The following is a 14725-nucleotide window of genomic DNA, read 5'->3' on the forward strand; positions in this document are numbered from 1 at the left end:
TCCTAAGGAATAGAGGAGATGTGTAAGGCTATGTGTGCAAGGGTGTTACTACAATTTCTAATATTGAAAAGTAGAAAAAACTGAAATGTCTAAGAATACGGCATTGGATAGATAAAGTGTGGTACCTCTGATAGAGTGCCATTAAACATTGCTATAGAAAATGATCAGGAAAATGTTCATAATATAGTGCTAGATAGAGATGAATAGTTTAATATAGTTTTAAATTGTATATTAATCAAGAACTGGAAGTAAAGTATCAGTAATGGTTATGCCTGTATAGAGAAATTTTATGAGTGATCCCTCTTACCTTTTGATCTTCTGTTTTTTTCCTAAGCTTTCTGTGAGATATGAAATACTTTTGTAACTGGTATAATTATTAAAATACAAAATCAGCATCTAATAAGTCATTATGTCTTTTATTTCTCATATTGTCTGACCCACTCTACAGATTTACTAACCGAACTAGTAGAATGATGATGAAATTAGAAAAAGTGCAATCTGTCAGTAACTTGAGAAAAAAAAGACGTGACATATTATTGAGGTTTGGTGTTAAGATGGATAAAGGTGTTTTTTAAATGTATAAATACTTCATCTGAATTGACCCTTTGTATTGTGGCACCCCATAACATCTACCCATCAGGCAGCAGTGAGTATCAAAATACTTAGGATTTCAGTGGGAATGAGTACCATCTGTAAGGTCTTGTTTCCTGAAATTTTTGCTGTACGCTGTATGTACTAAGTGACCTATGCCCTCGAGTTCAACCAATATTCCTTATAAAAGTGAAGTTAAGACAGTTTTCACCACTTTTCAAAAAAGAGAAGTAGATCATCTGCGCTACTCCCAGTGCTTCCCATGGTGCTGCTGTTTGTAAAGAAGGTCATACCACAATGACTAGTTAGACAAAGAGTAACAGTCATGTCACACAAATTCTTTCATTTTTTTTCATATAACATCGAAACTGGTATGAGAGCTAATTTGCCAAAAAGTCAGTACTAGTATGAACCCAATATTAGTGTTAAAACAATCACACACATATAAATAATTCATAATATGCAAGGTACATAAAATTATTTTTAAAGTATAGATGGTCTAACAGAAGTAGATTTTTAATATTTCCATGAAATTGGAGCAAAAATATGAGTCAAACGGTAGAAAGACTGAAGTTTGAGCATAATTTTTCCTGGAAAGAGGAAGGACATGGGAAACAGGAGTATTTAATTATTAAAATACTATTCAGAAACTATTTCCTATTTTTATTAGAAAAACATGAACTCTGGAGGGAGGACCTAGCTCAGTGGTAGCGCACATGCTTAGCATGTAGAGGTCTCTGGGTTCAACCCCCAGTACCTCCATTGAAAAATAAATGCCTCTTTAAAAAAAAAAACCAACATGAACTCTGAAGGTATACATTTATAAGATGAGTTATATTGGGGGCTGAATTTTAAAATTCAATATTTTGTCTACTTTTTTCAGTGTATATTTTACATAGGTCAGATTTTTCTACATAAATATATTGGGGTCTTGTTTTCCATTTAATATTCAAATATGCTTTTCTTTATCATTAACATCTTTCATTCAGTGCTTACATGGCATTTCATTTTTGTTGTCTCATAAATGAATTAACCTTTCTCTTATTATTTGTACTTTTTCTCTTCTGATAATGTAGCACCAAACATCTTTGTGCGTAAGTCTTAATCTGCATTATTCTTTTTTGTATAGATTCTTCAAACTGGAAATACTAGAAAGGATTGAATATTTTTAAGAATCTTAATACACTTTGCCAAATTACTTTGAAAAGTTGGACTAATTTATACTTTTTAAAGAAGTATTATATAAAACAAAATGGATTACTTAGGTATTCAGAGGTATTCTCTGAAATAAGTTTTTTAATTAAATAAATTTCCTGGGTATAGCATTATAATCTGATATCTCTATACACTACAAAGTGATCACCACCACAAGTCTAGTTACCATCCATCACCATACACCCCCTTCACCCATGTTGTTCACCTTCCCAACCCCTTTCCCCGCTGGTGTCCACTTACCTGTTCTCTGTAACTATGAGTTTGTTTTTATTTTGTTTGTTTGTTTTGTTTTTAGTTTTTACATAGGAGTGAAATCATATAATAATTGTCTTTCTCTGTCTGACTTATTTCACTTAGCATAATACCCTCTAGGTCCATCCATGTTGTTGCAAATGGCAAGATTTCACCCTTTTTAAATGGGAGTAGTAGTCCATTGTGTATATATACCACATCTTCTTTATTCATTCATCTATTGAGGGACATTTAGTTGCTTCCTTATCTCGGCTATTATAAATAATGCTGCAATGAACATATGAACTAGTATTTTCATATTCTTTGCAAAAGTACCCAGAAGTGGAATAGCTGGGTCATGTGGTAGTTCTGTTCTTGATTTTTTTGAGGTATCTCCATACTGTTTTCCATAGTGTCTGCACCAATTTACAGTCCCACCAACAATGTATGAGAGTTTCTGTCTCTCCAGATCCTCTCCAACATTTGTTATGTCTTGTCTTTTGCGATAATAGCCATTCTAAAGGTGTGAGTTGATATCTCATTGTGATTTTGCTCGTGTTGCACTAATAATGATAAGATATTGAACATCTTTTCATGTGCTTGTTGGCCATCTGTATGTCTTTTTTGTAGAAATGTCTCTGTAGCTCCTCTGTCCATTTTTAAATTGGGTTGTTTGTTTTTTTGTTGTTGAGTTGTATGAGTTCTTCATGTATTTTTGATATTAACCCCTTTTCATATGTATGATTTACAAATACTTTCTCTCATTCAGTATGTTGCCTTTCATTTGATGACCGTTTCCTTCACTGTGCAGAAGCTTTTTAGTTTGATGTAGTCTCATTTGTTTATTTTTGCTTTTGTTTTCCTTGTCTTTGGGGTCAGATCCATAAAAACATTGCTATGACTGATGTCAGTAAGGTTACAGCCTGTGTTTTCCTTAGGAATTTTATGGTTTCAGGTCTTACACTCAAGTCTAATTCATTTTGAGTTAATTTTTGTGTATGGTGTCAGATAGTAGTCTAGTTTCATTCTTTTGCTTGCGGCTGCTCAGTTTTCCCAGCACCATTTATTGAAGATACTATTATTTCTCCATTGGATGTTCTTTGCATTTTTGTCCTAAATTAATTGTACATATAAGTGTGGATTTATTTCTGGGATTTCTGTTCTGTTCTATTAATCCGTGTGTCTGTTTTTGTGCCAGTATCATGCTGTTTTGAACACAATAACTTTGTAGTATTGTTTGAAATCAGAGGTGTGATACCCCTAGCTTTTTTCTTTCTCAGTGTTGTTTTGGATGTTTGGAGTCTTTTGTGGATCCATACAAATTTAGAACTGTTTTTTTCTAGTTCTGTGAAATATGTCATTGGAATTTTGGTAAGGATTGTATTGTATCTGTAGCTTTCTTTGGGTAATATGGACTCCTAAGTCTATCTGGTCTAAAGTGTTTTTAAGTCTAAAGTTTCCTTAATGATAACCTGTCTGGATGACCTATCCATTGATATAAGTAGGATGTTGTATTTCCCTATTATTATTATATATTGCTTTAAATTTCTCCCTTGAAGTCTGTTAATATTTGCTTTGTATATCTTGGTGCTCCTCTTTTGGGTACCTAGACATTTATGCATATTATATCTTTTTACTGGATTGAACCTTTTATCATTATGCAATACCTTTCTTTGTCTTTTATTACAGTCTTTGTTTTAAAGTCTATTTTGTCTGATATGAGGATAGCTACTTCAGCTTTCTTTTTGCTTCCATTTTCATGGAATATCTTTTTCCAATCTTTTACTTTCAGTCTGTGTGTGTCCTTTCTTCTGAAGTGAGTCTCATGTAGGCATCATATAGATGTTTTGTTTTTTTAGCCATTCAGCCACTGTATGTGGTGAATTTTGGTTGATGAATTTAGTCTATTTACATTTAAAGTAATTTTTGATAGATATATACTTATTGCCATTTTTTTGTCGTTTGTCTGGCTATTTTGTAGTTCCTCTATGTTTCTTTCTTCTATTTTTCTCTTCCCTTGTGTTTTGATGTTTTTCTTTAGTGCTGTGTTTAAATTCCTTTCTCATTTTGTGTATTTACTATAGGCTTTTTCCTTGTGGTTACAGTGAGTTTCATATATAACATGTAAATAGTAACCTCTTTTATACTTTTGATGACATATTTTGCATCTTTTTATTTTATGCATCCCTTAACTAATTATTGTAAATTTAATTAATTTTATTACACTTGTCTTTTAACTCTCCTACTTGCTTTGTAACTTGACTGATCCACTACCTTTATTATATATTTACCTTCTCCAGTGAGATTTTTAGTTTTGTATTATTAATTAGTGCCATTTATTTTCAGCTTCAGTAAGTCCCTTTAACATTTCTTGTAGGGCTGGTGACAAACTCCTTCAGCTTTGGTTATCTGGAAAACTCTTGATCTCTCCTTAAATTCTGAATGATAACCTTGCTGGGTAGAGAATTCTTTGTTGGGAGTTTTTTCTTTTCAGCACCTTAAATATGTCATGGAACTCCTTTCTGGCCTATAACATTTCTGCTGAAAAATCTGCTCATAGTCTTAATGGAGTTTCCCTTGTACATAACAAGTTGTTTTTCTCTTGCTGCTTTTAGGATTCTCTCTTTATTCCTAACTTTTATCATTTTAACTATAATGTGCCTTGGTGTGTGTCTTGAGTTCATCTCAGTTGGAACTCTCTTGGCTTCCTGGACCTGGATATCTGTTTCCATCCCATGTTAAGGAAGTTTTCAGCCACTATTTATTCAAATAATTTTCCTAGTCCTTTACTCTCTCTTCTCCTTCTGGGATCCCTATAGTGCAAATGGTATTCTGCTTCATGTTGTCCCAAAGATCCCTTAAAGTATCTTCATTTTTAAAAAATTCTTTTTTCATTTTTCTGCTCTATCTAGGTGAGTTCCATTGTTCCATCTTCCAGCTTATTGATTCATTCCTCTACCTCATCCAGACTGCTGCTGAACCCCTCTAATGCATTTTTTAGTTCAGTTAAAGCTTCTGCTTAGTACTTTCTTATATTTTCTATCTCTTTGTTGAAGTTATTGCTGTGTTCATTCATTCTTCTCCCAAGTCTGATGTCATCTTTATGACCATTACTTTGAGCTCTTTATTAGGTAGATTGCTTATCTTTGTTTTGTTTAGTTCTTCTTCTGAAGTTTTGTCTTGTTCTTTTGATTAGAACACATTCCTCTATCTTCTCATTTTGCCTAATTTTCTGTGTTTGTTTCTGTGTATTCGATAAATCAACCATTGCTCTCAGTCTTTCATTGAAAGAGTGGCCTTATTTAGGAGATGTCCTGTTGGGGCTCAGAAATGCAATCTGGCCTGGCCACCAAAGCCAGGAGCTCAAGGGATGTCTTCTATGTGGGTTGCACGCACCTTCTCTTTGTGGTGGGGCTGTGGCTGCTACTGCAGCACACTGATGGGCATGGCTGGCCCCTGGACTGGCTGTGGGGCTCAGCTGTGGCTGCTGCAGTGCATTGGTGGGCAGGGCTGGTCTCTAGACCAGCTCTGGGGCATGGCCAAAAAAAGAATGCTTTATGATTAAAAAAACTTTAATATAAAAAACTTGATTCTTATGGATATTTTTCTGAAATATTTACTATGTTTTTCAGTCTAGTGAAAATATGTGAAACTATTAAAATGGAAGTTATTTTAATTACTGAAGATAAAATAAATTATTACGAAGACATAATGATTTATATTGGGGAAAACTTGGAACAAAGATACAAGAATTCTAAATTCTGCCCTTGGCTCTGCTACTAGCTGGCCTTGGACAAATCATTTAACTTTTATAAATTTCAGCTACCTTATGTGTAAAACAAGGGCTTTGGTTTGCATATTCCCTAAGAAATGAATAATGAGAGCTAGATATGTGATAAGTATTATAAAATTCTTACTATTTTTAAGATGTTAGTTCTTTATTACTTGGGATGTTTTGATGTTCAGCAGATCATTAAAAAATAGACGAAGTTTTAAGTTTATTTCATCCTTTTGGATCTTTCTTCATTCAAACTGAGGGTTCCTTTGCTAGTGTTCTTCATTGCTTTCAATCACACTTTCGTTAGATAGACTTGTTAGGGAAAATGTAGAGGCATTGTGCTTCCTTATTATGAGAATACCTTAATAACATTGTTATGTGTAGCATACTGTATGAATAAAATTTTTCCATAGAGCAATAGTCTTCTAAAAAATAGGTGTCCATTAGTTTTAACTAGTTAGCCCATGTTAAATTACTGTTAATTGTTATATTTGATGTATGTTAATATAATCCATTAATCAGGTAATGGATTGTAAATGAATACTTTTTTGGCTTATGTTGATCTTATTAACTAAATGGTAGAGAGATTAAGAGCTTCTTTGTATTGTGGGTTTTATATTCTTATCGCAAAGATCAATTAAGTGTGCTGGCAAGAAAACACTGAGGAAAATTAAGTTATATATACTAATAAATAATGTCCAGTGACTGATGAAAATAAAGTTTATATCAATGTTATGACAAAATGTATGAAAGAAAAGTATAATTTTCAGTTTATTTGTCATTTATTTATTCATTTGTAATAACTTTGATTGTTCAGCATTAAACATGTTATGAGAAGACACAGAAGAAATGTCATTTTCACAATTTTCTGGCTGTTTTATAAAAACTAAACATATCCACATGAAATGGATACATGACAATACAACAGGGCATGTGATGAAAGTATATTGATGGTCAAAATGAAAATATGTAATAATTTAGGAGGTGAGGACTAAACCTTGACCCTTCTCTCTACCTCATGTCTCACATTTAATCCCCAAATCCTTTTCCTTCTTGCTAAAAAGTGTATCTGGAATCTTTCCATTTCTCTCCATTCCTACTGCTACCAGTTTGGTTCAGGCCATCATTATACTCTGTCCCAAATTGTATAACTTGTCTCTCTTTCTCCACTTTTATTTTATGCAATTGATTCTCTGCCATCTCCAGAATAATCTTAAACTACAAAAATGATTGTGTTAATGGCTTCTCATTCCCCTGAAGATTCAGCTCATACTTTTTAAATAGTTTCTGAAGATTCTTGTGATTAGACCTTGGTTTACCCTTTTTAACCTCATGTTTTCCCTCTGTCCTACTTATCCTTTATGGTCTAATCATGCTGTATTTACCATTCCTTGAATGTGACTTGCCCAGGATCTTCTCAGTTTTAACAGTACTTTCTTAGGAAGATCCTTTCTCATCCCTCGATTAGGGTCAGATGCCTTGCCATCACTCTCATATCATTTCTTAATATTCTGTTATGACAAAACATACTCATTTAATTGTCTGCTTTTGTGATGGCATATCTTACGCTGTCATGGATTCTCTAGCACAGTATCTGACACATAGAAGATGTTTAATATTTTCTACATGAAGATAAATATGGAAAGGGAGATGTTACTGCTTAGTAACATGCATTATTGAGATGATAGCTCTTAAAGAATGAGGACTTATTTTGATTACAATAGAGTAAATACTACATATATAAATCATATTTGCCTACGTATGATTTTCCATTCAGGTATGTCATTGTACAGATACAGCCAAAATACCAAACCCTTTGTCTGAACATGTGCAGTTAGAGGCAGTAGTTTCTCTAAAGGCATAATCTGAATCAGGCTATTAAAGAAGCCTACTTGTTCTTTCCTTTCTTTCTTTTCTTTCCTTTTCTTTTCTTTTCTTTTTTCTTCCTTTCCTTTTCTTCCTTCCTTCCTTCCTTTCTTCCTTCCTTCCTTCCTCTCTCTCTCTCCCCCTCCCTCCCTCCCTTCCTCCTTTCTTTGTTCTTTGTTTGTTTGTTTGTTTGTTTCTTTCTTTCTTTCTTTCTTTCTTTCTTTCTCCCTTTCTTTCTCCCTTCCTTTCTCCCTTCCTTTCTCCCTTTATTTCTTTCCTTTCCTTTCCTTTCTTTTCTTTCCTTTCTTCAAATAAAAATTGGATATATTTAAGGTATAGTAATTTTTTACCCTAGATTGATTGAGATGTAATTGACATATAACATTGTGCATGTTTAAGGTGTATAACATGTTAATTTGTTACAATTATATATTGCAAAATAACTACTACCAGAGTGTAACTTTCAAGTATATAATACAATATTATTAAATATAATCTCTATACTGTACATTAGATTCCTAGAACTTACTCATCTTATAACTGGAAATTTGTACTTTTGACCAACATATCTCCTATTCGCCTGTCCCTCAATCTCTTGAAGAGGCCCAGTTTTTAAGACTCATTTTGACTGGTCTCCATGATAATACAAACTATGCTCATCAAATATTATGAGAGGCAGAAGGGAAATTATACTGATTCATTATTAGTCTACACTTAACATAAAACATTTTCTGTGTAGCACTTTAGCTGTCATTAAATTTCATTTAGTTTAGTTCACAGGTATATAAATAAATTGTAGATATATAAATAAAGTGTTCATTAATTTAAGCTATACATAATGCGAGGGCTGTTTTAGGGAAATATGCTGTGTTTCGTGTCCTAATTTTGAATTCAGTTAAATTGATTATAATTTAGTCTTTGTTTATTTAAAAATATTACCTATTACCTTTAATCACATGATAAAGAGAAACTATTTCCATTTATAATTTTGAGGATATTGGTTTTCTATTAGACTGCTTTATCTTAAAATTCTTTGATTCTACTGTGTTGTAAAAGAGAAAGAAAGCATTACAAGTACCTTGATGAACACAAATGAGATGCAATAAAAAATCATAATAAAAATGCCAATAACTTAGGTTTCATTCGGTTTAACCATGCAGTTTAGGAATTTGATAATAGCACTTCATCTTTTGTATGCTAAACTCTTCAGTAAATATTATACCTTTTATAATAATATAAAAGATATTTTGATTTGAAGCATGTTGGTCTGAAGAAAATAAAAATGAAGTTCCTGAGAATTAAAAAGTGAATAAGCCTTTACCTATCTATTTATCTACTGTTATCTATTTATCTACTGTTATACCTGATTGTCAAAGATTTCCAGAATAAAAATTCATCATTTTAGGAACTTCTAATTTTGATGGGTTGGATGAGTGGTGATACAATTTGGAGGGAAGAAGAGTCCTTTAAAAGAGAGAACAATTTAGCTTTTTAAGTCATTAAAGCTTAGTCATATATAGAGTAAACTGCCTAATAATTAAGAACTGACATTTTAACATGATATTTGCAACAGACACATTGGACACTTAACTAAATATAACGTTGCTTATTTTTAAAGGAATGACAAAAAATCAAACTTTCCTTGACAGTGAAATCTTTATGGTATCAGAAGTGGGAAACCTAAAATACGTGGCTCATTCTCTGTTTGGCTGATGCAGAATTGCTCTAAGCAGTAAGCTTACTGTTTTCAGACAGCATTAGCAGCTTCAGCAAATACAACTGTGTCATCCTCCCTTAATGCGTGGTGTTTGTAACTGCAAAGGGGAGATGATAAACAGCATATGAGATCTTATATTTCATGATGAGTTAAAAAGATACTGATGGACAGATTTGCTGTTTGATGTTTTCTTCACTAGCCCTGAAGATGCTGAGACATAGAGATGGCTGTGATTATCTTTTCTAAGACAGGAAATGCAATCTTTAGGGGTTTCTGGAAATAGAAAGGTCATGCAGTCTGGAACCTGTGAGCCTTTTCAATCTCTAAGTCATCAGGTATGACCTCATGAATTATGATGATACTATTAGATTGCAGAGTTATTGTTTTTTCTAGTTCTGAGTCATTTAGATTATATTAATCAATGTAATATTTATTATCAGATTCTTTTTAGGATCTTTGAATAAGTAATATTTATAGCAATAGACACCAGCTAAACAATCTGACTTTTAGAAGTATGTGTGTGTATGTGTTCAAGTTTCTGTTTAATTTAGCTTTTTATGGGGAAATGGGGAGTAAGGAAAGAGATTCTTTGTATGTGATTAAGGGCAAGGTTTAGAGCTCTACAGGTTTTTCCAGATTAAGCCTGAATATAGTCAAATTGTATCTTTTATTTTGAATGATAAAAATAGCATAAATTGTTCAAACTGGTAAGGATACAGCATAGCTAGTTGCTTATATATAATGACACATTAAAATTTTTATCTGGGATTTCTTAAGCATAGAAACAGATGTTGCTACTATTGTACTGTGCAATCACACAACAACCCAAGTGTGATGAGTGGAAGCATGTTTATCAGCATCTGAACTATAAGCTATTTTCCTGAAATCTATTTTTAGTGTCTAAACTGTTTTAAAAGGCATTGCTTTTAATTCTTTCTCAGATCTATTGAAATAATGATGCTTTTGGCCTTCTTACTGTAGAGATCTGCTGGGGCATTTATAATAGATGAAAGCAGGGGAGAAATCTGTTTTGTTGTTTTGTTTTTTACAAAAAATCTTGTGACATATAAGCCTGTTTAAGATTTTTGACCCAGAGATATTGCGCATTTGTTTCCTTTCATTTTCAAAATGAAAAGACTTGATTACATTAAACATAGTAACTACAAAGAGTAGGGAATTATCACAGCAAAGAATTTGAATTTATATACCCATTTTATCCTGAAGCTCTGCTATTTATTTTAAACCATTTTAACCTATTAAGTTATAATACATTTAACTTTGGTTTGTTACAGAATTACATGCCTCGGTAAGAAACTGTGTCTGTGTTTAACATGCAGTTTTTGAAGGAAATTTATTTTATTTTTTTAGGTTACACATATTTCTGCCTCAGTTTTAGAGAACTTGGCAGATACTTGACAATGTATTCCATATTATATGAGCAAAAAAGAAATGAAACATTACAGCATTTCTCAGCAGAAAGATAGTTTTGTCCTCTTGATTCTGTAGCTTGATTAGGATTTAATGCCTCATCAGGGTAAAATGATGTATTAAATATGAACATGTTTTTCAAAAGACTGAAGTGGAAGTCTGAAACAGTGATTTGATTCAGTTGAAGGGTCAGTTTCTCCTTTTTAATTAAAAACACACTAAAAATTATACCTACTGATATTGGCTATAATTTATATGTTATTCAGGCTACTTAGCCAGCTTATATTCTTATTAGTAGGGAAGACTGCCATATTTTTAAGCTTGATTAGTTTTGGAATGATTTGAATATACCTTTTAGTTGCTACAAAACCTGTTTAATCTGTTAGAATTTATTTCCAGTATTTGCATGTATTAGTCACTATGAGTACATTCTGTTTCTTGGCATTGCTTTGGGATTCTTCTAGGTATTGGTTTCACAACATCCTGCTGGATTTTTCACTGTATTTATGACCTTTCAAAAGAACCAAACCATAAAGATTTTTGGTTACTTCCCTTCACTGGCATTTAAATGGGGATATCTCGATTTTGTGAGGTGAAAAACTACTGTCTTAGAGTTGTTATTTCTTTTACAAATAGGGAGAAAATTCCTCTCTGTTGCTATGCCAAAATACATTCTATTAAAAAGTAAAAATGTTACAGACATTTAAATGTAATGTCAACCTTTTTTCCTGTGTGGCAAGATGTTCTTGACCTTTTGAATAGTGAAACTGATTATAAATCTGCCCAGTAACATGTAGTCATCTTAACAATTGGTCATCTTCTTTTTATAATGGTTGCCTCTGCCGGTACCATTTTACACATGCATTTCGTTATACATTGTAAAGGTTTCTGAGGGTAAGCTGTCTGTAAATAACTAAGTAGTTGTTCAGTTCAGTGAACGTTATGTGAAGGCTGGTCATTTGCCCAATTTGATGTGAGAAATACAGAAAAGAAAAAGTTGTTTACTGCTTTTAAGGAGATTATGAGAAAATGTACATTATGAGCTATACTCACAATTTGAATTGAGTTTTTGAAAGTGGTATACTACAATCAGTTTTAATATAACTCATAAACTGCTAAGTCCTAGGATGAGTTACATATAACTCTTTTTTTTCCCCTCATATAAATTTCTTGGAAAAATAAAAGATTGGATCAAACTGTATAATCAAGTGTTTATAATTTTGACAACTGCATTAACTTTTTTTTTATAACATATTAAATTCTTTTTAATTTATAAACTGGGGGCATTATAAACTGTGAAGCAATAAGATAACTTTATATGTTTTATAAGCCATAGTTTTCAATTTGAGAATCAAGGTAGATCTAGCCCATTGGTGGGAGGCAGAAGCAGGGACCCCAAGAATCAGCTCAAAACAGTGATGTGACCAATCCAGTCTAATTCCAGGCTAGGCATAGGTCATTATGTATATGGAAGGGGGTTTTGACTTCACAGGGACTAAACTTTGGGAATAGGGAATAGCAAGTTTGGGAGTGTTTGATGTTAGGTAGGTCATTTGGGGGAGTCCTTTGAATTAAATGGGGAGGGTAAGATTCACCTTAGGTTCAGAGAAGGGGACTGGGAGAAACTAGTAGGGAAGTAGACTTTAGCCAGCTGGCTGTTGGACATCCAGGTACTACTCTCTTCTCTTTCATACCAGTATGCTTGGCTGAAAGTATCAAGGAGGTGGGTAGAGAAAATGCAAAAACTGGGGCATGATGCCCAATATGCCTGATTTCTTAAATTAGAGCAATAGAAAATTGGTTTGCAGATTCTTCTGGTTTGTATAGTATGGTGGTTAAACATTCAGATTGCCATGTTCACAAAGTTTAAATCTTAGTGGCATCGCTGTTTAATCTTGGGCAAGTTACTTAACCTTTTTGGGTCTTAGTTTCCTCAGTTGTGATATAGGGATAGTAATGGTGCCTACCTTGAGAGTTGTGAAGATCAAATGAGTTAATGTATATACAGAACTTGTAAGAGTACTGGTATATACCAAGCATGTTATTGCCGACATTATCTGTTGGCAGACGTTATCATATACACTCTAAGAACTAGGATACGCTATTAGCAGATGTTCATAATGGTCGTCATGTAGTTCAGTTTTGACCCCTCTTCCTCATTCTCCTTATCCAATAAGAAATTCAGTCAGAATTGGTGCACTGAAATAAAGATGGTTACAAAAAGGCAAAGAAAAACATGCTACAGCTGATTAAATTCTAACATTTACTGACTACAAGAATTGTGACTTGATGAAAAATTTTGTGTTTAAATTTTTGCATCTGCTTACTAGCCTGATTTAAACTTTTATTAGGATTCGGTGTGTGTAGATCTTTTGCTTTCCTATAGTATACCAACTACTTCATGACAGAAAGATTACTGGGCCTTGGGCAAATTTAACAGCAATGTCAAGTCTTTTTTAGTAATCATTGAAGATTAAAATTGAGGAGTAAAAATCAAGGTCTAAATAAAATAATAGAGAAAGTTATATAGCTTGGGTTTAATAATCTGAGTTATTTTTACAATCATCAAAAATGTCCTGGATAAAAACTTCACTGAAAGTTATACACAACTTGTTTTAATAATTTTATTTGTTAATGAGTATTTTTATTCTAGATGAAAGGCTAAAATGAAATATGTTATAAATACAATACTATATATGAATAGAATAATTCAGGTTCCTATTTGATAGCGAATAATAATCTGAATTGCTGATATTTATTTAATGTAAAAATATCAATTTGCTTAAAAATTGTCAAGCTCCTAAGTACAAGTGAGTAATTTGATATTTGGGTAAAATCTTAATCTAAGGCTTAATCTTAAGTGTTACATTTTGTGACATCTTTGCATTTTGGTTCTCTTCTCTTGAGCAATATTCTCAATGTGCAGCTATTTCCCCCATACTGGCACAGGGCCAATCACATCTCAGCACAATGCAATTTGTTTAAACAAACAAACAAAAAAACAAACATTACAAAACCCTACAGTGTTCCAATAAGTACAGTACTAGGCAAGGATATAAAGATCTGAAGGTCCTTGCCTTCAGATAGTCATGGATAGTGAATCACAAACACGAAATACAAGTAACTATGACAGAATGTGGGAAGTAGGGAGTGCCACTGAGATTCAAAAGAGGGATGAAAGAATCATAAAGTATTTTGCTGTGAGTTCAGTTGGCAGAATATTTCAAGCTGCCTGGGGAGAGGAGAAGAGAGGTTAGATGAGGAGTTGGGGAATTACGGCATGGAAGCATCTGAAGTAGACCTTGACGCCTGATCAGGATAGGGGAAAAGTCATTTGGGGCAGAGGAAACATGAACAAAAGTTGGGAGGCAGAAAGCAAATAATATATTTGAATAGCGTGGAGTAGTTCATTTTGGCTTATAGCCAAGTGGGGTAGTTCAGACCATCACAGGGAAGATTTGCTGAGACCAGATAATGAATCTTGAATATTGGGTTATGTTTTCTAAACTGAGAACATTTCTGCACTGAACTACTTATTCTTGGGAGAAAATGAAAAAAAAAAAAAAAACCTCAAAGAGCAGTACCTATATTTTTGCATTCATTTTCAGAGCTCTAACCCTCTTGAGACTTTGAAAATGAAAATTAAATTCCTGAGTAGATTTAGTAGTTAGTAGACAAGGCAGGGGGTAGAAGCAAAAGGAAATATTTTAATAAAAGTCTCTATCAAAGTTGCACGTGAGAGCATTTCTCAGTCTATCCACAACCACTCAAAAGTCCTAGATTTCAGATCCTAAGAGACCTCCTGCTTGTCCCTGATGTAAACTCTATTTTATTGGTAGGTAATCTGATTTAGCGTTGGCTTAAATATTTTTTAACATTTCCTAGACCGAGGACAATCA

The 14725-nt window shown here is 33.0% G+C and overlaps 1 protein-coding gene across 6 annotated transcripts in view; it reads left to right on the top strand.

Annotated features, from left to right (window-relative positions):
- SLC4A10 (solute carrier family 4 member 10) overlaps positions 1-14725 on the top strand; it is a 250903-nt gene that overhangs the window by 55943 nt on the left and 180235 nt on the right. For 3 of the 6 annotated variants that reach the window (XM_064484853.1, XM_064484854.1, XM_031451543.2), the window contains exon 1: positions 9127-9733. The exons of 1 other annotated variant lie outside the window; for it this stretch is intronic. In XM_064484853.1, the coding sequence (XP_064340923.1) occupies positions 9653-9733 (81 nt within the window). In that variant the 5' untranslated portion in view covers positions 9127-9652. Of the gene's footprint in view, positions 1-9125; positions 9734-14725 lie in introns of those variants that run through there. 2 more of the 6 variants (XM_064484849.1, XM_064484850.1) reach the window with 1 other exon arrangement.

This window comes from Camelus dromedarius, chromosome 4 (assembly GCF_036321535.1).
Source record: "Camelus dromedarius isolate mCamDro1 chromosome 4, mCamDro1.pat, whole genome shotgun sequence".
Lineage (NCBI taxonomy): Eukaryota > Metazoa > Chordata > Mammalia > Artiodactyla > Camelidae > Camelus > Camelus dromedarius.